Below are 21,776 nucleotides of genomic sequence, written 5' to 3' on the forward strand. Positions count from 1 at the left end.
TAGTCTTGGTCCCTGAGGCTACAACTTTGCTGCTCTGTTAAGAATCGCTGAGTGCAAAGTTTGTTAGCGTTTGTCTGACACTTTGAGGATACTGTTGCTCTACAACTCCTCAGTTTGACTCCCATTCCAGTCTCACTCTGACTCATTTGGTTACTTAGTAACCAAGAGTGGAGACAGCAGCTTCTGCCCCAGGAATGACACTTTGCTGAGGAGCCACATTGTGCCTTTAAGTTTCTCATCTAGAACAGACTTTTAACTCTGTACCAGAAGCGGAAAGAAAGGATGGTGGTTTGTCCACGTCAGGTGATGACTTAATGTAACCTTGCTTGAGGGGAGTATAGCTGCACACTGATTGTGTTTCTTACACTGACAGGGCAACAGTCACCGGAAAACGACAACACCATCAAGGACTTGCTCCCGGAAGATGCTGGCATTGATCACCAGACAGTTCACCAGCTCATTACAGTGCTCATGAAGTTCATGGCCAGGGACGAAAGCAGCGCGGAGTCAGACATCAGCAGCGCAAAGGCCTTCAACACAGTCAAGAGGCACCTCTATGTTCTACTTGGCTATGACCAACAGGAAGGATGCTTCATGATCGCACCCCAAAAAATGCGCCTGTCAACATGCTTTAACGCGTTTATTGCAGGAATTGCCCAAGTAAGTGGAATGACGCTTTCAGGGGTCCCGTCTTGGTTTTTGGTGGAAACAAGACACCCCATTCCGTCTGGTTAATGCTGAGTGTGAGAGTTTGTTCAAATTACTTGGAAAGGGGAATACAAAGATGGAGGATGAATTAGTAACTTTGTATTCTAAAGGAAAAGTTTCTGAAATGCATGTAACACAACGCTGAACCACTTTAAGTGTACAATGGCAGTAAGATAGCTCAGTCAGTAAGAGGGGTGTGGGACAAGCATGGGGACCTGAGTTCAGGTCCTCAGCGCCTGACTGAACAGACAGACGTGGTAGTGTGTCTGGGGCAGTGGAGACAGAAGTTCCTAGAGCTCACTGGATAGCCAGCCTAGCTAAGCGGTGAGCCCCACATTCAATGAGAGACGCTGTCTAAAAGAATGAGGTGGAGAGGGGCCGAGGAAAATGTCTGATACCATTTGTGACCTACTTTTGTACACATTAGCACATGCATGTATGATTGTGAGCGCATGTATAAATACATGCTTGCTCACACACACATACACACATCCCATACACTCATAGAAAATGTTCACAAATATGTATACACACAGAGAAAGAACTCACAAACACATATAAACTCCATTTGTGTACACAGACAAGCATACACACACACACAAAACTCACAAACATATGTGTACATCCCATGTGCACATCCCATGTGTTTATACCTCCCACACAGAGAGAGAGAGAGAGAGAGAGAGAGAGAGCTCATAAACACATATGTACACCCAATGTGCTCTCTCACATAGAAAAGGACAAACATGCACACGCACTCACACACACACACACACACACACACACGTATGAATAACACACCTCATGCACTATCACACATTTATAAGAAGGAAGAGTCTTATGATTATGCAGTCATTACCATAGTCCATCTCTTAACCCTTTCATCTCCTTAAACTAAAACTCTGTGCCCAGTAAACAATAGAGGCCAAAGTGTTTTTTCTTTGTTTGAGTGGAATCCTGTTTAACATTAGTCCTGCTTTGGCCCCAGATGGAGAGACCGGAGTTAACATCACTTGTTTCCCACTGTGCTACAGTCCTTGGCTTCCCTGCATTCATGTGCTCCTTCTGTGAGCTGCGTTATGTGCCTTGGCAGATGTCACCTGCATTCTTTCTAGTCCAGTGATGAGCCCTCACATTGCTCTGGAAACCTTACTACTCCAGTACAGTAATTCAGCTCCACAGTAAACACCCTTGGGTATTCCTTAGTGACACCCTGATCATTGGGTGTGAGTCGCAGTGGAGGGTTACTGGGCTCCATGTGTATTTAATTAGACCAGGGGTACGCAGCTCACCCTCTGATTTGCTGCAGGCGTAGAAAGGCTTGTGCAGAGCTCAGCTTTTTACCATGGTTATCAGTCTATGTCCATATGCATCTTTTGCTTGTTTTCTCATGGGCGATCGATTCTCTTGGGGGAGAGGGGCACAGTTAACACACTGTACGCATCTTCATCAGCATCTGCCTCGTGGCAGGGACTCAGCAGGCAGCAGGCAGCAGGCAGCAGGCATGAGCAGTTTCTCCAAAGATTGTAATGTCGTGAACACAAACAAGCAAAGCAGGAGTAATCTCCAGGCAGCCGTGCTGCCCAAGCAGGGAGCCGGATGTGTGACATGCTACAAAACAAACACCTCCCTTCCCCCTTTGTCCCCTCTCTGAGTCTACACCGTGCATGTTTACTTTAGACTTTAGACTTTATAAAATTAAACAGTCTATAAAATACTCCTCATGAATCTGTGTCACATATATATATGCCCACGTGTATTTACAAACACACACACACACACACGTTTGTAACTGGCCATATATTTTTAAGCTTACTTGGCCCACATTTTTGCATTAATTTTTTTATTTTTGTGTGCTGTGACATACATTTGAGTCCAGAGGAAAACACATATAGATTGATGCTCTCATTCTACCACATGGTTTCCAAGGATACAACTCAAGTTATCAAGTTATCAGGCTTGGCAGCAAGTACCTTACCAACTGGGCCATCCAACTCTTCTGACACATTTTTTTTAAATAATAAAATTGCATAGCTAGGAGTGGTGGTGCATGCCTTTAAACCAAGTACTTGGGAGGCAGAGGAAGATGTGTCTCTGACTTGGAGCCAGCCTGGTCTACAGAGTGTGTTCCAGGACATCCAGGGCTACACAGAGAAAACTTGTCTCAAAAAAACCAAAACGAAAACAAAACCAAAACATAACAATCCCCAAAGCAAAAAGCAAACAAGAAGTATATATAAGCGGGGTGAGATGACACAGACCTGCAATCCCAGCACTTAGGAGGCAGAAGTAAGAGGATAATGAAATATAAGCTAGCCTGGGCCACATGAGACCCATCTCAATTTTTAAAAAAAAATTATATATATATATATATACAATATTATGTATGCTGATACACACATAACTTTAAAAACCAAATGAATAATTATGAAGTTTGAATCCTAGATATAAGATTATAATATTCCCCGTTTAATGGCTACAAAATATTCTTTTATCTAACTAAGATTTTATTTATCTTGCTTTTGTTTGTTTGTTCATTGATACAGAATCTCATACAGTAACCCAGTATTCAGTATGTAGACCAGGCTGGCTTCACACCCTTGTTTCAGCCCTCTGAGTTTTGGGATTACAGGCATGAGCCACCATACTTGGCACAAATAACATTTAATTGATTGTTGAACATGGAGATAATTTTCAACTTGACACAACGAAGCCATTGCCGAATGGCTTTATACAAACATTTCGGGACACGGGTCTGATCACTCCTTCAGATTCATTTAGCTTCTGTGACAGAGGCTGTGTACCTTTTTCTTAGTTTTGAATGGATTTTGCTACGTTGCTGCTCTAGAAGATTCTACAACTTTCTTGCCCTTGCCAGATTCGTCCAAACACTCTTATCGCTCATGATGGTTAACACAAGGGTTTCTTTTCATCCAGGCTAGCCTAGTCCTATTTAGATGTCTCGATAGGTATTTTAATAGCCACAATTTGATTTTTAACACATAATAAATTAAATAGATAATTAGATTAAAGCTATCAATTTGTAAGTATTAAGACTTATCGTGAGGTGCCTCTGTGTGCTATGATGGCTCGATTTTTTTTTTTTTTTGCTTTTACTTCTGGATATTTATAGTTTTCTTTCAGTTACTAATATTCTTCTATTTCAGGTTATGGACTATAACATTAACTTGGGCAAACACCTTCTCCCCCTCGTGGTTCAGGTGCTCAAATACTGCTCTTGTCCTCAACTACGGCATTATTTCCAACAGCCGCCTCGCTGCTCCCTCTGGTCCCTAAAGCCTCATATCAGGCAGATGTGGTTGAAGGCCTTGCTTGTCATCCTTTACAAGGTGGGTGGCTGTGCTCCGTCCGCTGGGATGGAGGTTTTCTTAGAGAGTAGAGTGCTTTCCCTAACAGATAAGGATTCCAGGGGGTAAAACCTTCACCTTCAGAAGAAACACAGTCAAAGCTGAGAAGCTGCACCTGATAGGTAGGGTAGAAAACGAAACGGGAAGGAAGGCCAACGTAGGTTTTGAAAAAAAAATTTTTTTTAAGATTTATTTATTTGTAAGTACATTGAAGCTGTCTTCAGACACACCAGAAGAGGACACCAGATCCCATTACAGATGGTTGTGAGCCACCATGTGGTTGCTGGGATTTGAACTCAGGACCTCTGGAAGAACAGTCAGTGCTCTTAACCACTGAGCCATCTCTCCAGCCCTTGAGAATGTTTTAATATAAACCTCTATACTCAGGATCTCATATTTTGTCCAAATATTGATTTTTTTTCAGAAAACAAAGATGCTATTTAAAATTATATTTATCAAATATCAATGCCAGTGTTCTTTAAGGCATTGCTGCAGTCTAGCTGGAGTTGCCGTCAATAGTCTGGTACAAAGAGAGACAAGGGACTCCATGAAACAAAGTGTGGTCAGAAGCCATGTGCTTTCTGTTGTGTGCAGTTTTTTTCTAGCGCACAGGAGAGATACAAGAAAAGCTATCCAGTAAGATGGGTGGGAAAAAATGTATCCTTTGAAATAACCACTTGTATTCTCTCCCCCATTGAACAGTATCCATACAGAGACTGTGATGTCAGCAAGACCCTGCTGCACCTGATTCACATAACAGTCAATACACTCAATGCCCAGTACCATAGCTGCAAGCCCCACGCCACGGCAGGACCTCTGTACACTGACAACAGCAACATAAGCAGATACAGCGAGAAAGAAAAAGGTACTTCTCGGGACAGATTTCTGTCCAGAACTTAGCTGGGATGCGTAATGTCCATCTGGAGGGAGAGCAGTCTTTCCGTTTTCTAAGGAGGGCAAGGAACACCCTGTATATTTATTCTTATAAAGAATCCTGTAAGACACGAAAACAGTCCCTTCCTGTTTGGTTAACTCTTCAACTCTCTCAGGAATGTTATTTTCCCTTTTGAACTGAGTGCACAGAAGTCAATAATAATAATAATAATAATAATAATAATATAATTATAATGATGATGTTAGCTCTGCTATTTTCTGGCATTTGATTGAGGAGCTTTTAGTGCCTTCCGTGCCACGCTGGAAACATCTTGCCTTCGGGCTTGGCCTGCCTGGATTGGCAGTCAGCGGAACCCTCATTTCTGTGTCTTCAGTCTGCCCTTGAACTTTGTGCTCACAGATTTCGAATTCAGTCTCAATTTCCTGAAGTGCCTTTCCGCACCTCATTATTCGAGAGGGAGTGATGGAAGGCACTGGAGTCTAAGGACATTTTTGTGTATCAATTTAAATCGTTGTCAGCGTTGATGCCTTCCCCATGTATGGCCTTTCCTCAAAGGCCATGTTAGGATGGGATGCTAAATTGGGTGAAGTCTCAGGTGAGAGATGGAAAGACCGAGGTTTGTTCGTGATAAATGTCACAGTGTAACTAGAATTATAAACAGTGACATCATCGAGTGTAACCCTGAGAGAGACCCAAGCGGCCGATGACCTTGTAGTGTGGGAACAGCTAGCAGTTGGAGCTGGGGGGAAGGTGCAGGAAGGAGCGTGGCCAGTGGCCAGCAACCCACTGTTTGTTGGGGAGAGGACGACTGAGGTTCAATATAGATAAAGCTGAGGACTGGCTAGGATTCTGGTACCATTCAGATTCTCCTTGAAGAGTGTGCTGTTTGTCAGCCGATGTCTCTGGAAAATTCCTTAGATTCATTTAAGCTACGGGCGTTTTCAGTGTGCTCAGAGTTCGGACAGGCCAACCCCAAGTGACTTCCTGGGTGAGAAGGGACAGCTTCTTGTCCTTCCGTCTCTATCATAGTGCATCTTGGGATTTATTCCAAAGTTATGAAATGCAAGTCACAATTGCTATTTGCTTAGGAAACTAGTTTCAAAGGAGATTTTTTTTTCCTAAAAAAAAAAAAAAAAGAAAGAAAGAAAGAAAGAAAGTGGGTCATTTTGATGCATTTCCCCAGAAACATGGGAACTTGATGGAATGTCTCATCCCTGTGTAAGTTCACACAGAGTTTTATATCCATTTGGTCGTTAATGTTTTTTATTTGATTTAAAAGATTTCTATGGCCCCATTACTAAAGTGTAATGCCCCAGGTTCCATTCGCTGTAAAAACCCTTGTGCATTAGAAGAGAATTGGTCTTTAAACTTTAGGGCTGACATTTCCCTAGACTCAAGAAATCCAGACTCAGCACTGTCATTACGCCTGGGTCACATCTTGTCATACGTAGGTATTCCTAAAGCTCAAACACCTCTGTTTCAGAGATGCTGAGCTCAGACAGTGGGTAATGTCATTTATTGGGCTGTGATGTGCACATCACTGCTCTTTCCCCCACTTCCCGTGTGTGCCTCGTCCTTTCAAAAGGATGAGGGTGGACACGTTGGGAAGAAAATGTTAGGCTTTGCAGCACGGTGGATCTCGCTTCATTCACATCTTCCTTGGATTATATTTACCTAAAAGCAGCCATGTAGGGATTCAAGAAGGGATCTCTAAGTGAGCTTAGTAGACCTCAAGCAACCAAATGGTCTGTGGAGCCCAGGTTCACCAGAACCAAGGTTTTTTCCCCACCCCCAGGATCCACAAAATCTGTTGCAGACAGGCAGTAAACGCCACAGAGGAGAGTCTTCTCATAGGAAGAAGTGTGATTTTTCTGTTTTATTTTTCCTTCGTTTACTCTTTCAGTCCATAACCATCTGTGGAGCTCTTGAGATGACAAGTGGCTTTTCTAAGCTTTTTCTGTGTGTTGTGTGTTTCATTACCAAATGTAGAGTACAGTATTTTGCATTTACAAAGTGTAAGGTGCATGTACTGTTAGGCTGTGTCTATGCCAGTTCCCAGAACACAAGAAGGCATATTGTATATACATATATTTTAGAAAGGTCAAGACCCACTCATGCTAATTCCCTCTTTGTCAAATTACCCTGAAAAACAAGAGGCGAGTGTATGCAGTGTCCCAGACTCCCGATGAAGTGCTGGTGTCTGCATATGCTTTGTTTCTAAGTGCAATGGGCACACTCCCCCAAGGAATGCTCTTGAGGACCACTGAGATGCTTCTCATGATGCTGCCCACCGTCTTTCAGAAGATGACGGGCCGCTCTGTAACAGCGGGCTCTGCTGACGTGAAAGCACGTCGACCATTCTAGAATGCTTTCGCTGAATGCTCGTGTAGACACAGCCTAAGAGAGAGTAACCTCCTAAGTGTAATTTTGACTTTCTCTCCCCAATTAGAAGAAGATAGTGTTTTTGATGAATCTGATATTCATGATACACCTACTGGACCCTGCAATAAAGAGTCTCAAACTTTTTTTGCAAGATTGAAAAGGATAGGCGGCAGCAGGATGGTCAAAGGCCAGCCAGTTGGGATGTCTGTGCAGAGAAGTATGACCTTTTCCTCTTAGTAGTTTCATGCAGAAATGTTGTACTCTACTGTTTGTTTGGGGTGAAATCTTAATTTTTATTATGTTACTACACATTTTGATATCATTGATTTTTATATATATGTATGCACGAGCAGTATATATATATATCCACACATTTATATATATACGCAAGTTGACAGACACGTCATTAATGTCATGATTGTCTTCAAGGGCCATTGCTTGGTTTGATTTGTTGCAAAATGTTTGCTTCTCTTCCACACAATTTGAATAATACACGTTCCTAGATCTGCCAAAAAAAAACAAAAACAAAACAAAATAAACAAAACAGCCCTCCCCAAAAACAACCCTCCTCTTCTATGTCTAATGAATTATCAGAGCCGAGGAGCTACCTCAAAACTTGATTCTTGGAAATTCGATCTGAAAGCACTACTTGGGCTTCTTTTGTACCCAAGTTTTCTCAGTTTTTGAAATCAGAATGAATCTTATAAAAACATGGCCAGAAAGTCAGTTTTCCCTTCTGATAGAGCTGGGATCATAATTACGAATTGTGCCAATTGTGTGCCGAGTCTGAGGGGGAAAACGGTGCGCTCTCCGAGGGAAACAGTACTAGCTCTTTCTGTTTTAATCAGGTGAAATAGAGCTGTCCGAATATAGAGAAACGGGTGCGTTGCAAGACAGCGTTCTGCACTGTGTGAGAGAAGAAAGCATTCAGAAAAAAAAGCTACGCTCTTTAAAACAAAAATCTCTTGATATAGGCAATGCAGACTCCCTCTTGTTTACGTTAGACGAACATCGCAGGAAGTCCTGCATAGATCGGTGTGACATAGATAAGCCTCCCGCCCAAGCTGCTTATATCACACAACGGCAAAACGACCACCACGGACGTTCTAGACAGAATTCTGCTACAAGGCCGGACAATACCGAAATCCCCAAGAATCCAGGCACCGAAGGCTTTCAGGAGACACGAAGGCCGGTGATACCAGAGGTTAGGTTGAACTGCATGGAGACCTTTGAAGTGAGAGTTGACTCCCCAGGAAAGCCTGCTCCTAGGGAGGATTTAGATCTGATAGATCTGTCCTCAGACTCAACATCTGGGCCAGAGAAGCACTCTATACTGTCCACATCTGACAGTGACTCTCTTGTGTTTGAGCCTCTCCCGCCTCTCAGAATAGTCGAAAGTGACGAGGAAGAGATGATGAACCAAGGGAACGGCGGTCCCTTGGGTAACAATGCTGCCTCCTCCCCCTCCATTCCTAGCCAGCCCTCTGTCCTCAGCCTGAGCACAACTCCTCTCGTGCAGGTGAGCGTAGAGGACTGTTCCAAAGACTTTTCTTCGAAGGACTCAGGAAACCACCAATCAGTGAGCAATGAGGACTCTACTGTCACAGCTCTGGATGACCTCATGGACTCTGAAGAGCTGTCCAAGTCAGAGGAGCTGAGAGAGTTTATCTCTGGCAGCCCGCTAACGCTTAAGCAAAAACGAGACCTCCTTCAGAAGTCATTCGCTGTCCCTGAGACGTCAGTGGACTATAACCCCGAACCCGGCCAGGCTGAAGAAAAGCCAACATCAGGGGCCAAAACTGTGCTCCTTAAAGTTCCTGAAGATGGTGAGAATCTAACAGAAAGTGAGAGGCCCAACCCCAGTGCTGAGTCTGACACAGAACAGAACCCTGAAAGGAAGGTGGAGGAGGATGGAGCCGAGGAATCAGAATTTAAGATTCAGATCGTCCCCAGGCAGAGGAAACAAAGGAAGATTGCCGTCAGCGCTATCCAGAGAGAGTACCTTGACATCTCCTTCAATATCCTAGACAAACTGGGTGAACAGAAGGATCCAGGTAAGCCTGTATCTCCTCTTTCAGACCTTCAGGTTTGTGCATCTTACTTGGTAGGGTTTTGACACAAAATATGCACCAAACTGGAAACCTTATAATGTCAGGACTGACATTATAACTGCTCCATAACCACTCGGAATCCATCCTGCTTCACCACAATGCTGGATTCGGATGAGGCTGTACCGGCTCCATCAGTGTTCTGTGTTTGTTGTTTCTAATTTTTCCCATCAACCTTGACTGTTCTGGGCAGTAAGAGGCAGTGGCTAATTGATACCTGGATATTTTAAAAGTGAAGTTTGGCTTTCCTAAGCCGACAAGAGATATTGATTTTGCATTTACTTTTGTTTTCCTTTTTCTCTCTCTTGTTATAATTTGCCTTTTTTTTTTGTTTCTGTGCTAAAACACTGCCCCAAAACAACTTGGGGAGGAAAGGTTTATTTTGTCTTACACTTTCAGGTCACAATCCATCATGGAGGGAAGTTGGGGCAACAGTTTTCAAGGTAGGAATCAGGAGGCAGGAGCTGAAGCAGAGACCGTGGAGGGGAGAGGCTTACCGAGTTACTGGCTCCATTTCAGGCACAGCAACCTTTCTTATCTCAGGTTGGCACTGCCCAAAGTGGTCTGTCACCATAAATCAATTTAGTAGTTTAAAAAAATGCCCTCACGGACATGCCCACGGGCCAGTCTGATGCAGGCAATTCCCAGTTGGTAAGTCATTGGCAATTCCCCTTCCCCAGTATGTGATATGAAGTTGGCAGTCGAAATTAGGCATCGCACTCCTGTTCATGGTGCTGAACTATATAGTCCAAAGGCCGAGGAAGTGAGCTGTTTGCATAATCATTAAGGAGCCACAGCAGATTGGATATACTGACCAAACATCAGGAACCCCAAGTTACCGGTTACAATCGAGGCCTCAATCCATAGACACCACCTGATGGGCTTCCAGTCCCAAGTGACATTTCCTATGTTTTATTTGATGCGCCATTTCTAAGAAGATTCTGTCTTAAATGTGGGCCTCTGATGGTTACGTCGTTCATTCCAAACCAGCCTCCTGTCGTGTTAGAACACGGATAGAGGCGCTTCCTCCCTGTCTCAATGATAATGGTGATTAAAGGTCTTGGGGAAACTGGAGTTGGGCAGCTACGGTTACTTATTAGATATAACTTAGAGATCAGAGACCACTAAGAATTGGCAAAGACCTTGAAAGCGACCTAGAATTCAGCCTGTGGAATCTGAGGCTTCAGTTATGCCCCTTCCCCTGTGACACGGTCCACTCCAAAGCAGCTACTAGGATAAAAATACTCAAATCCCTTTATTTGTACCAACATTTGTAGGGGTTTCTATCTCTTCTTTAGTCCTAGGATTCAATCAACTGTTCCCCAAAGACACTGTAAAAACCTATCAAGTGAGCATCGTCGTCTTCGGAAAGAGTCATGTTCTAGCCAGGCATGGGTGGTTTCCTGTCACATCAGGAAAGTTTAACCAGCTAAGAAGGCTTTGAAGGAAATGTGGACATTTTAAATCTTACTTGTAGCCAGGAAAATTGCTGCATGTGATTTAAGGACGGAATTGGCTCAGAAACTATATAGGTGGGTGATAGGGGTGTCAGAAACAAGGTCTGCATGGTAAGCATTATGAAAAATAGGTTGTATGTAGGTCATAAGACATCCTAGTATATGCATTTGCTTTATCCTCTTCATTTATCGTTATATTTTTAATTGTTCCCAAAGATACAAGGGGGAAACCCGTGTGTGTGTGTGTGTGTGTGTGTGTGTGTGTGTGTGTGTGTGGTCATACATTTGATCCCAGAACAAGAGAAAAGTATATGAAGACGGTAGACGATCGTTTCATTTGTTTTATAGTGCACGTTACCCATCAGTTAGCTCTTTAGACACCACTTTCCACAGGCATACGCATCTGTCCCTTTCCCTGTGGTGGGCACCGGAAGGAGGAAGGGCCACACAGTCAGTGTTTGACTCAGGTTTTCCTGCTTCTACCAGAAGGAGCAAGAGAAGCGCAGACACCTACATTCCCATATCCACTCAGACTGACAGCTTCACTTGCTAATTGCCTAGAGAATAGTTCTCACCTCTCTGCTGGTGGCAGCCATTGTGTGAAGACTCTTTAACCACCTCACTAGATTTCTGTAAGACCGTGTATGCCTCCAGTTCTGAAAACATTCCCATGCTACCTTCCTCTACCACCCAGAAATCCATGGGTTCCTTTTTGCAAAAATCCTTTGTCTGTCTGTCTGTCTCTGTCTTTCTTTAATTTCCTTCACCTCTCTAACCTAATGGGAGTTGGCTCTTTCCAAGGACACAGCTTTCCTGAAAGCCCATGTAACTGACAGGTGCCACTGGGCTTGGTCCAGGGGTTAGGGGTTAGGGGTTAGGGATTGGGGATGAGGGGTTCTTCTCACTCACCATGGCCACCCTCATGCCATTATTTCCTTACTTCCACGACCCGCAGCTGCTGTCATCTGACCATCAGACACACGGTCTCATTGTTCACCACAACTCCCTTGCTTTTTGATCCATCAACACGTATGTTCCTGTCAAAAACTCTTACTGTTATTGCGTGCCGATGCCCTCTGACACTCTGGCTTACTTCACTGATCCCTGTGTCTAGATAAAACACTAGCAGCCAGCTTCCTGCAGACATCACCATGCAGTGCGTTCACCAGCATGGCGGGCTCTATCTCCCTGGAACCATGAGGTACTCATCTTTGTACTTGTATTGCAGACTTGTTATTACCGTCAATTACAACCTTCTTGTGACTTCAATATGCCTACTGTTCTTTGATTAGCTGTTCTTCTCACTCTCCTGGCCAATACTTATTGATCCTGCTGTCTTTTTTAGCATCTTCTACCTCATGTCTCTCCTCATCTTAAGTTCAAGTCCACCAGCATTCCTTATTCCTTTTTGGCATTTCCTTTTTCAAACATGCTTGGATAAACACATCCCTCGTGAAATCACACTCACCCTGCACACACCATATGATCAATATGTCTAGATAAAAAAATGTATAACGTGGACTCCTGTCATTTTAAAGACACAGTGACAAACCTAAACTAGGAAGTTACCCACCAGTTCTCTGGTGTTTCCTAGTTCACTCTCCTACTTGACTATTTCATGGCCACTTTCCTCCCTAGAGTTCTATTGGCAAGATCACGGATCTCAAAGACATGCTTCCTCTCCATGCATCCCACCGTCTCCTGCCTCCTCCTCCGGCATTTATATTTAAACATTTGGTGTCCTATCAAATCCTGACTCTTTCATCTACCCTGGGATACAGGCAACATTCTCCACTCTTTGTCCTCCATGTTTTTTACTTTTAAAGGACACAATCTTATTTTGCTCTTTATTTAAAAATACAAAGGCTCCCAAAGGCAGTGCTTTGCTTTTCTCCCCAGTTGTGGCGATAAAAATACTATGACCACAGCATAAGGAAGGAAGAGTTTATTATGCCTCATGGTTCAGGGGGCTAGAGTCCATCATGTGGGGAAGGCATGTGGGGAAGGCATGATGGCAACAGCAGGAAGATAGCTGGCTATTTTTATCTACACACAGGAACCAGAGAGAAAAGAAACAGGTTGTGGAGCCAGGCTCCACCCTCAAAGTCACAACGATACACTTCCTCCATCAAGGCCTACCTGCTAAAGGTTTCATGTTGGGAAAGTATTTTTGTACACCATGTAAAGATGTTTCTCTTCTTTCCTCACTTGATTGAGGACAGCCAGTAGCTAGGCACAAAAGCATAGACGTGACATCCAGCAGAGATAGGAACTCTGGGAAATAGAGACAGGAAGATTCGCCAACCAGACTCGGAGGACATCAGGCGTACGAAAGTGAGGAAAAGCAACAAGCCACATGGCAGAGCATAGATTAGAATAAATGGGTTAATTTATGGTAAGAGATAGTTGAGAACATGCCAAGCTAAGGACTAAAGCATTCGTTATTAATCAAAGGTCTCTGTGTCACTCACTGTTCTTGAGATGGTGATCTGAGAAAGTCATGTTGTATTTGGCACCCAACATGGGGCACCATTTATACAGGAACGTCTTGAACCCACCACTCCCAATAAAGACTGGGAGACCTTTTATTGTCATGAAAGCTTGGCCTTACCTTGGCAGACTCTCAACTAAGTCATCTATGCAAACCCAACCAGCTCTGTCCTGCCATGGGGCTTGCTACATCGTCTCTGTACTAACTCCTGCTACGTCCTCTGCATCTGGCTAGCAAATCATTCCATGCCTGACTCCCTGGAAGGCCTGCATTTCCTCTCCTGCCTCCGCTATTGGCCGTTCAGCTCTTTATGAAACCAATCAGAAGGTGCAGGAAGAAATGTTTACAAGAAATAATGCAGCTGCATGAATAACAGTACCAAAGTCTGGTCTGCACGCAACTCTCTGCTGGCACAGAAGTCAGCATTTGGATAATAGAAGTCAATCTTTACACAGTGTACAAAAACCATTCTCCCAACAGTTCCACGAGCTCCCCAAACAGCCGCCAGGTGGGGGCCAAAATGATCAACTACACTAGCCAGTGTAGAGCACTTATCATTCTAATCACCACAGGCAGTTCTTTTAGCAATTACTCCTCTCTCCAGTGTTCGTCCAGGACTTTTTTCTTTCACTCTCTCCCCGCACTTTAACAACTAAACTATTTCTCAAGATCACCGAGGGATTTCATTGCTAAATCCAGTGGTCAGCTCTTGAAGCATAGTCTCTGGCATGGCGACAATATTTAACATAACTGATAAACCCTACTTCGAGTGGATACTGCATGCTCCTGGGTTTCCTTCTGTTCAGTGATCACAACTCACTCTCTCCTGTTGGTTTCTCCTCCTTTCCCAGAGGGAGCGCCTTCCCTGAGAGAGCGCCATCCTGGGTCGCTTCCCCATTTCTAAGGTCACCACTTACTTTCTTGGTGGTCTCATCTACTGAGACAACTGTCAATTACTCACTGCTGGGCTAATGCTGTGTCACAAAAAACACAAGCACGAAACAGTAAGCTATTATCTACCCCAAGGGTCTCGGTCATCTACTGATAAACTAAGCCAAGCCAAGCTTGGATGGGTGCCCGAGTGCTGTTTCTCATGCTTGCCCTCCTTCTCTGTGCCCCATAAAATCTAGTACTATTCTTATTGTTACACAGCCAGAGTGCAAGCTCAGTTGCACAAGCTCTAATCAAATTCAGTGGTCTGGCCTGCTTCATCTTGTTATGATAAGACATTATGGCCAAATCAATGTGGGGAAGGAAAGGGCTATTTAGCTTATAGTTCCAAGTCACAATCCATTATTGATGGAAGTTAGGGCAGGACCTGGAGCAGGAACTATGAAGGAATGCTGCTTATTGGATGGTTCTCCTTCTAGCTCATGTTCAACTAGAAATCTTACACAGCCTAAACCCGCCATAGTGGGCTGGGTCCTTGTACATCAATTAGCATCCAAGAAAATGCTCCATATACATGCCTATGGGTCAGTCTTACCAAGGCAATTCTTCATCCGATGTTCTCTCATCCCAGGGGACACTAGGTTGTATCTACTTGACAATACAGTATTACCAGGACAATCATAGAATGCTTGCAAGCACTTTGTTAGTGAAAGCAAATCGCATGGCTGAACCAAAACCAAGGGGAAACATGCTTTCCTCCTTAGTGGAGGGATGTCAGACGCAGTCAGTGAAAGGAGTTGGCTCGAGAGAGCAGTGGGAACATGGGGGTCTCATCTCTCACACTGTACAGAACACAATCGTGCTATAAAAATGACCTCTTCCTGTCTAACAGAAATTAAGCCTTAACTGAGTATCATTAGTTCTATCTGGCGACTTCGATCTCCTTTAGAGATATCAGATACCACCTTTTTCTTATGCCCACCATAAGACTGTTGGTCCGAAGGGTCAGAAATCCTACCTGGCTTACCTGCTCTTGTCACCTAACTGGTCACCCACTGTCTTCCTTCATTACCTTCTTTCCTCAACACATCAATAGAATAACAGAATAACGTAACCTTCCTTCCCACCCCTGGATTAAATCCTTCCTTCCAGGGCCTTCCCACATCCTTCACAATAAAACTCAGAGAGCCTTGTGTGCCCAGAAAGTTCTCTAGGATCCCTGTCATCATTTCCTCTCACATCATCTGTACTGCTCTCTCCACAACAACATGAGGCCACAATGGCCTCTTCCCGTTTCTTGACTCTATCCTACTCGCTCTTAGCCTACAGCTTTATACCCGCTGTCCTCTAAGTTTTGAGCAGCCCAAGACCCATTTGATGCACACTCTCACCTCTTTCAATTCTTTGACCCAACACCAGTCACCAACGAGGCCGGCCCTGGCCTTGCTCAGTCACCCTGCCCTTGAGCTCAGCTCCCCCCAACCCCAGCTGGCATGGTGGTTCTCTTACTTCTTCTCCAGTGACCTCTCAACAGGTAATAATTTCTTCACTCCTGCACATGTCTCGCCCTCACCAAATCAAAGTCCCATGAAGCAACAGATTTTGTCCTGTTTGTTTCCTGTCTCTATCCTAAGTGACTAAGAGGGATGGAGCATGTGACTAGCAGGAAAGTCACTGCATTCTCGACGTGTGACTCTGGAAGACTGAGTGCAGGTGTGTCGAAATCAAGTGGGTGGCTCTTTTTAGATATGTACCTTAAATCGACTATAAATGGAACACTTCAGAAAATGATTGAGAGCCAGGAAAAGTTTGCTTGGTTTAAGAATCTGGGAAAACGAGCTCATCAGTAACTGCCACCCAGTACCATTTCTTTAAGGTAAAAAGTACATCAAAGGTTTAAGCACACACACCCCAGACCCCAAAAGCCACAGTGGATTTTTGAAAATTGATAACACTTTCCTCATTTTATATTATTGGTGGGCCATAATCCACATCTGTAACACACATAGAGGGGAGGTAATAAGGGCGGGAGAAGTAATTTTGTAACCTTTCTAATTTTGCATTTATAAAAAAAATACCTAAAATATTTTATCTTGATGATTAAAGCAGTTTCAAGTGACTGCTCACCATGAAGAATGTTTGGGAAACTTTACGGCAGGTTGCATTTTTATACTTTTTTGTTACCATGAAGGTATTAGAGGGAGTTGTGGGGTGAGATCGAATCTGCTTATATGGAGAACCTGAGTTTGGTTCACAGCACCTACATCATGTGACTCACAGCTGCCTGTAACTCCAGCTCCAGGGATCCAGTATCCTCTTCTGGCTTCTGTAGGCACCTCTACAAGCACACATGTAGGAACGCAAACACATATATACACACACAAACATGCGTGCCCACTGTGCATATATACACAATACATTTAAAATGTAAAAAAAACACAAATGTTACTAGAAGTTATTAGTGATGATTTAGCTCAGTAAACTGTCTGCTAATTAAGCACAAGGAACCAAGTTTGGATAACTGGCACCCATGTAGACGTCAAGCAAGGCAGTACACTGTCTGTGACCCCAGTGCTTGAGAGTCGGGACAGGCCAGGGTGTAGACAGACAGATCCCTTGAGCTCATTAGCTGTTCAGCCCTGCTGAATCCAAGTTCCAGGCTCAGTGAGAGAGCCTATCACAGAAAAAACAAGGACAGATTGGTCAAGGAAGACACACAACATGAAGCTCTGGTCCATCTGCACACACCTACATGAACATGTACACACAGAACACACAAGGTTACTAATATGGCAACTGTATCTATCGGAAGACCTGGGAATGAAAAGTAGATGGTCCAAAGCCATTTCCCCCGAACTTTTGTCCCAGACCCTGTTCTAGGACCTTTTATATCTGACACCTTGCAGGTTTAATGGCCATCCAGTGTTGGGAGCAGCATGCATTAATTATAAAATATTGTGGATTTATCTGTGACAATAAGAAGCACTTTGCACTATGAAAAGGATGAGATGGTACACTTTTTAGTTTGTCGTCATGGAAACCCACGTTGGCAAGTCTGAACCAGCAAGAGGCTCAGTGTGTTTGCTGCCCAGTGATGTTCTAAAGGGTTGTAGGTTTGACGTGATTATCCTTTCAGAATGTTTGAGAGGACACTCTGCAGTTACTTAGAACAACGAGAGAGGGCCGATTTCCAATAGTGATAGATTAATAAGACAATATTATATATCAAAACTATTTCCTGCCAGAGAGACATCTTTTTCAATGGGAATGTTTGTGTTTCTCTAACACAGCTGTTCTCAGCATGTGGGTTGCAACCCCTTTGGGAGTCACATATCAGATATTTACATTACGCGATTCCTAACAGTAACAAAATCACAGTTATCAAGTAGCAATGAAATAATTTTGTGGTTGGGGGATCGCCACAACATAAGAAACTGTATTAAAGGGTTGCAGCATTAGGAAGGTTGAGAACCACTTCTTGAAAGAAACCGAGACACTCACTTAGTACTATTTATATCAAAGAGGACACAGGTCCTGCTCTTGAATTGTTCCCAGTTTAGTAACATTTATACGAAAGTACGAAAATAGTAACATTGTAGTGTTCCGTGTTTGGAAACAATTAAGGGCAAATGCTCCATAAGGAGGTCACTGGATCAGTTTTCTTGGGAAGGAAACAGAGTCCTGGAAACCTCCTGGGATGCGGAACCTTCTATTGAAGATAGAGAAATAAATGAAGACCAGGAAATTTTCAGACAAGGTGCAGATAGGCGGATAGGTAGTGCAGAATACTGACCTATTGTTAGCTATCAGATGAGAAGGGACGGACAGAGAAGAGCAGCAGCAGCAGCAGCATGGACACTTCAAGCATTAGATTTGTAACTGTGGGAGCATCACTCACTAGGCAACATAGCTTCACGAGGAGAATGTGATGAAGAGTCAGTTACCTGCAGGGTTTTGAAGCCAGCAGACATGTGATCTCTCTAAGGCAGCTGCTAGAGGCAGAAAGTGCATAGAGATTTGAATGGGCATGGTAGACACGAGAGTAAAAGACCCAGAAAGGTCCTTAACCACGTTGTCCCGCTGTCCTTAACTTTAAATAGTATTTCCATTCGTAGATCCCTCTGCTAAAGGACTTTCAACGTTGGAAATGCCACGGGAATCTTCCTCTGCCCCTACGTTAGAAGCAGGTGCACCCGAAACAAGCAGCCACTCATCAATATCAAGTAAGTGTTCCTCCGTGATGGTTTCTGTGTCTGTCAACTTTGGAAGGTCACCGACGCGTATTGCTTTCAATTTTGCTAACCCTCCTACTTACAAAAAAAATGACACACTAGCTTCCTCAATGATACAATGCTGTGTAATCTATGAAGTTCTGGAGGGTAGCATGGTCTGCTTTAGTTAGTTCAGAACTCAGAAGTCAGATTAATCACACGGGCACTGATTGCCTAAGATCAATTAGATCAATTCCCAAATTCATTAAAGGATAATTACAGAATTTCATCATTCAGTGAAGTGAGCATCGCTACTAGTCTGAACACAGAATGTGGAACTGGTCATGTGACACACGTAAGGATTCGATCATGTCAGAAGCTTGCCCAGGGCTCATTGATTTAGTCTGAATCACTTCTATTGTGAACACGGCTTTATCTGAGTTATCCTAAAATAAATGCATCGTGACCCTATAGGCTAAATCTGTTCCATTTAGGCTGAAAAGCAAAAATGGCCCAACACATTGCAAAGTCTACTCCAGGCCAGTATTCTGAAACTTCCCTCTGCTGTTGGATACTAGGTTTTGACCATAAGAAGCTTGGGTTCCATTGCTCTTCCCTCACAGTATTTACTCAGCTCAGTGGAGTCAAAGAGATTTTTTTTCCAGCAAGGGGAATTCTTGGAAGGAATCAGTGATACAGACAAAAGTGTATGTTTCTGGAAGCCTTTGTCGTATGCCCTGAGAAATTTGTATTTAATATGGATGCTGCCTGAAGGGTTAGTGAGTTTTCATTTGACCATCTTCTAAAAGGAGGATAGTTCAAGAAGACAGATGAGCAGTGCTTTGTCAATGCTGGACTGGTTGTATCATAATGGAAATGCTGGACTGGTTGTATGGAGAGGAATCATTGTCAGCATTTATCCATTCATGCATTCATTCATTCATTCATTCATTCATTCATTCATTCATCATGCCCTGAGCATGTGGTGGGGGCCAGGTATTGTGCTTCCCATTGGAGATCAAGGAAGGCAAAGTCTTGACAGTGATCATAGATGCCGTCTACTTGGTTCTCCTGGTGAATGGTTCATATATAACATGAGCTACATCCAATCCTTACCTAAGCACTGCATGGCAGATGCTGAATGCTTGCCTAAGGTCACAGCACTATGGAGAGAGAAAGAGAGAGAGAGAGAGAGAGAGAGAGAGAGAGAGAGAGAGAGAGAGAGAGAGAGACTGATGAACTGCTGCTTTGCCTATGAGATTTTCAAGTTGATATAAATTCCACACTGTCTTTGGATAATTCTAAATCAATTATAAGACTGGAAAAATTATGATCGTTTCCAACTAGCAGATATTTAACCTTTGGTTGCAAAATAGGATGGCTAGTTCTAAAGCTAAGTGTTTTGTTGTTGTTTTTAATAATGAACAATGTTTGACAACTTTACAAAAATCAAAACAGCGTGCTTTCTCTTCCTCATTTACATGAGAAAGAGAAAACAAAAAGAGACCAAATTCCCCTGCTTAGAACTCTGAAGTAGTGTGATTTGAAATGGTCAGAATGGTTAAATGGCTGTAATTCTAGTGCTGTGAACATGTGTGTCAGGAGGGTCAGGATCCCGGAGTCATGTGTGAGTCTGGCCTTTCTGGTGCGGGGTTAGCATGTTAGTCCTCACCTTTCTGCTCTTGTCATGCAAAGCATCATCACAGAACTTGGGTGTGCTCTTGGAGGCATAATGCCAGAAAGTGCGTCCATTTGCCTTTTTCCTCTCAGGAATTCTGCTGTCTTCAAAAGCCCCCGAGAGACTGGGGGTGTAGCTTAGTGGTGGAGCCCTGGCCTAGCATGTGTGAGGCTCTGGGCTCCATTCCCAGGATTGCAAAGCAGAGAAAAACTTAGAAAGGGGAAGAATCTCCCCATAAGAGGTTTTGCACCCTTACTTGACTAAGTCTACAAGATGATGTTTATATTTAAATTTTTTAAATCCTTTAAAACTTTTCAGTTTTAGCTAGGGATGTAGTTTAGCAGGAAGGTAGCTTGCCTAACATGTGCAAGGCCTTGGGTTCAAAGCCCAGTACTAAAGAAAAAATACATGTATATATATATATATATATATATATATATTCATATTCTTGATTTTGAATTTTTCTTAAAAATTTAAATTTTTTACCTAAAGCTCTACATTTCAAGTAAATTACAGACTTATAAAGTTTACAGGTCAGTAAACCAATCAGGGACATTTACTGTTCATTGATTAGCTATTTCCAAAAATTTAGTGATTATGGACTCCAAGACACACCAATCCCACCATGTTCCCTTCTCGATCAAGTTGCCAGTTGATGGTTTCGTGACTTAAACACGCCATGGCCACCGTCAATCAAACAGCATGCGGAACACACCGGAAACGACGGATGAGTGATGTCCCTTTACACCTAGTTGCTCCTGTTGTTGACTGCGAAACCTCTGTGTAGTGTCCAGGGTCGTTCAGGGGCTGTCTGGTAGATACTGGCCTCTGCATTCCTTTCTAGGGCACACAGTTCATCAGCTTCAGCTTCTGAAGTTGCCCTCTCAAGTGAACCGGGTTGGGGAATCCAAGTGGGCAACATCCAGGTGCTTGGGGTCAGGCCTACAGCCATCTTGGTGAACCTGAATGCTCACACTGCGTCAGTGGATAGGCATTGAGTGTCTCACAGGGGATCAGGGGATCAGGCGAGGGTGGCCTTCCAAGTCAGCAGGCGACTGGCAGCTTTCTGTAGTTTTGGGTTTGGAAATGCTTACTACGTTCCATTGCCAAGAATCCCACCAGGGCTTTAATAGCAGGACAAAAATAATAGCATTGTTTTCTAAAACAAAGAGTATCCAGGCGGAATGATATTTAATTCACGGTTTTCAAATGGTAGACGGGGGGGGGGGGGGCTCAAAGGCTTGGAAACTGTGCGGATTTTGAAGTCGGTATGATCCGGCCTACTTCAGTGGCCTTTTCGATTCGATTCAAGGTAGCACTGCTTGGTTTGGGTCCTCTTTAGGATGCGGCAGAGGATATAAGTAAAAACCGCTAATACAGACTATCCCGCTAACACAGACTATCCCGCTAACACAGACTATCCCGCTAACACAGACTATCCCGCTAACACAGACTATCCCTCTAACACAAGCTATCCCTCTAACACAGACTATCCCACTAACACAGACTATCCCGCTAACACAGACTATCCCGCTAACACAGACTATCCCTCTAACACAAGCTATCCCTCTAACACAGACTATCCCA

The 21,776-nt window shown here is 43.6% G+C and overlaps 1 protein-coding gene across 26 annotated transcripts in view; it reads left to right on the forward strand.

Moving 5' to 3' along the window:
• Unc79 (unc-79 homolog, NALCN channel complex subunit) overlaps positions 1 to 21,776 on the forward strand; it is a 250,710-nt gene that overhangs the window by 166,436 nt on the left and 62,498 nt on the right. For 17 of the 26 annotated variants that reach the window (XM_063261997.1, XM_063261998.1, XM_063261995.1 and 14 more), the window contains 6 exons: positions 374 to 660; positions 3,876 to 4,058; positions 4,779 to 4,941; positions 7,421 to 7,570; positions 8,202 to 9,407; positions 18,416 to 18,523. In XM_063261997.1, coding sequence (XP_063118067.1) covers positions 374 to 660; positions 3,876 to 4,058; positions 4,779 to 4,941; positions 7,421 to 7,570; positions 8,202 to 9,407; positions 18,416 to 18,523 — 2,097 coding nt within the window. The remainder of the gene's footprint in view (positions 1 to 373; positions 661 to 3,875; positions 4,059 to 4,778; positions 4,942 to 7,420; positions 7,571 to 8,201; positions 9,408 to 18,415; positions 18,524 to 21,776) is intronic. The other 9 variants (XM_063261988.1, XM_063261982.1, XM_063261989.1 and 6 more) reach the window with 3 other exon arrangements.

Source organism: Rattus norvegicus, chromosome 6 (assembly GCF_036323735.1).
Source record: "Rattus norvegicus strain BN/NHsdMcwi chromosome 6, GRCr8, whole genome shotgun sequence".
Classification (NCBI taxonomy): domain Eukaryota; kingdom Metazoa; phylum Chordata; class Mammalia; order Rodentia; family Muridae; genus Rattus; species Rattus norvegicus.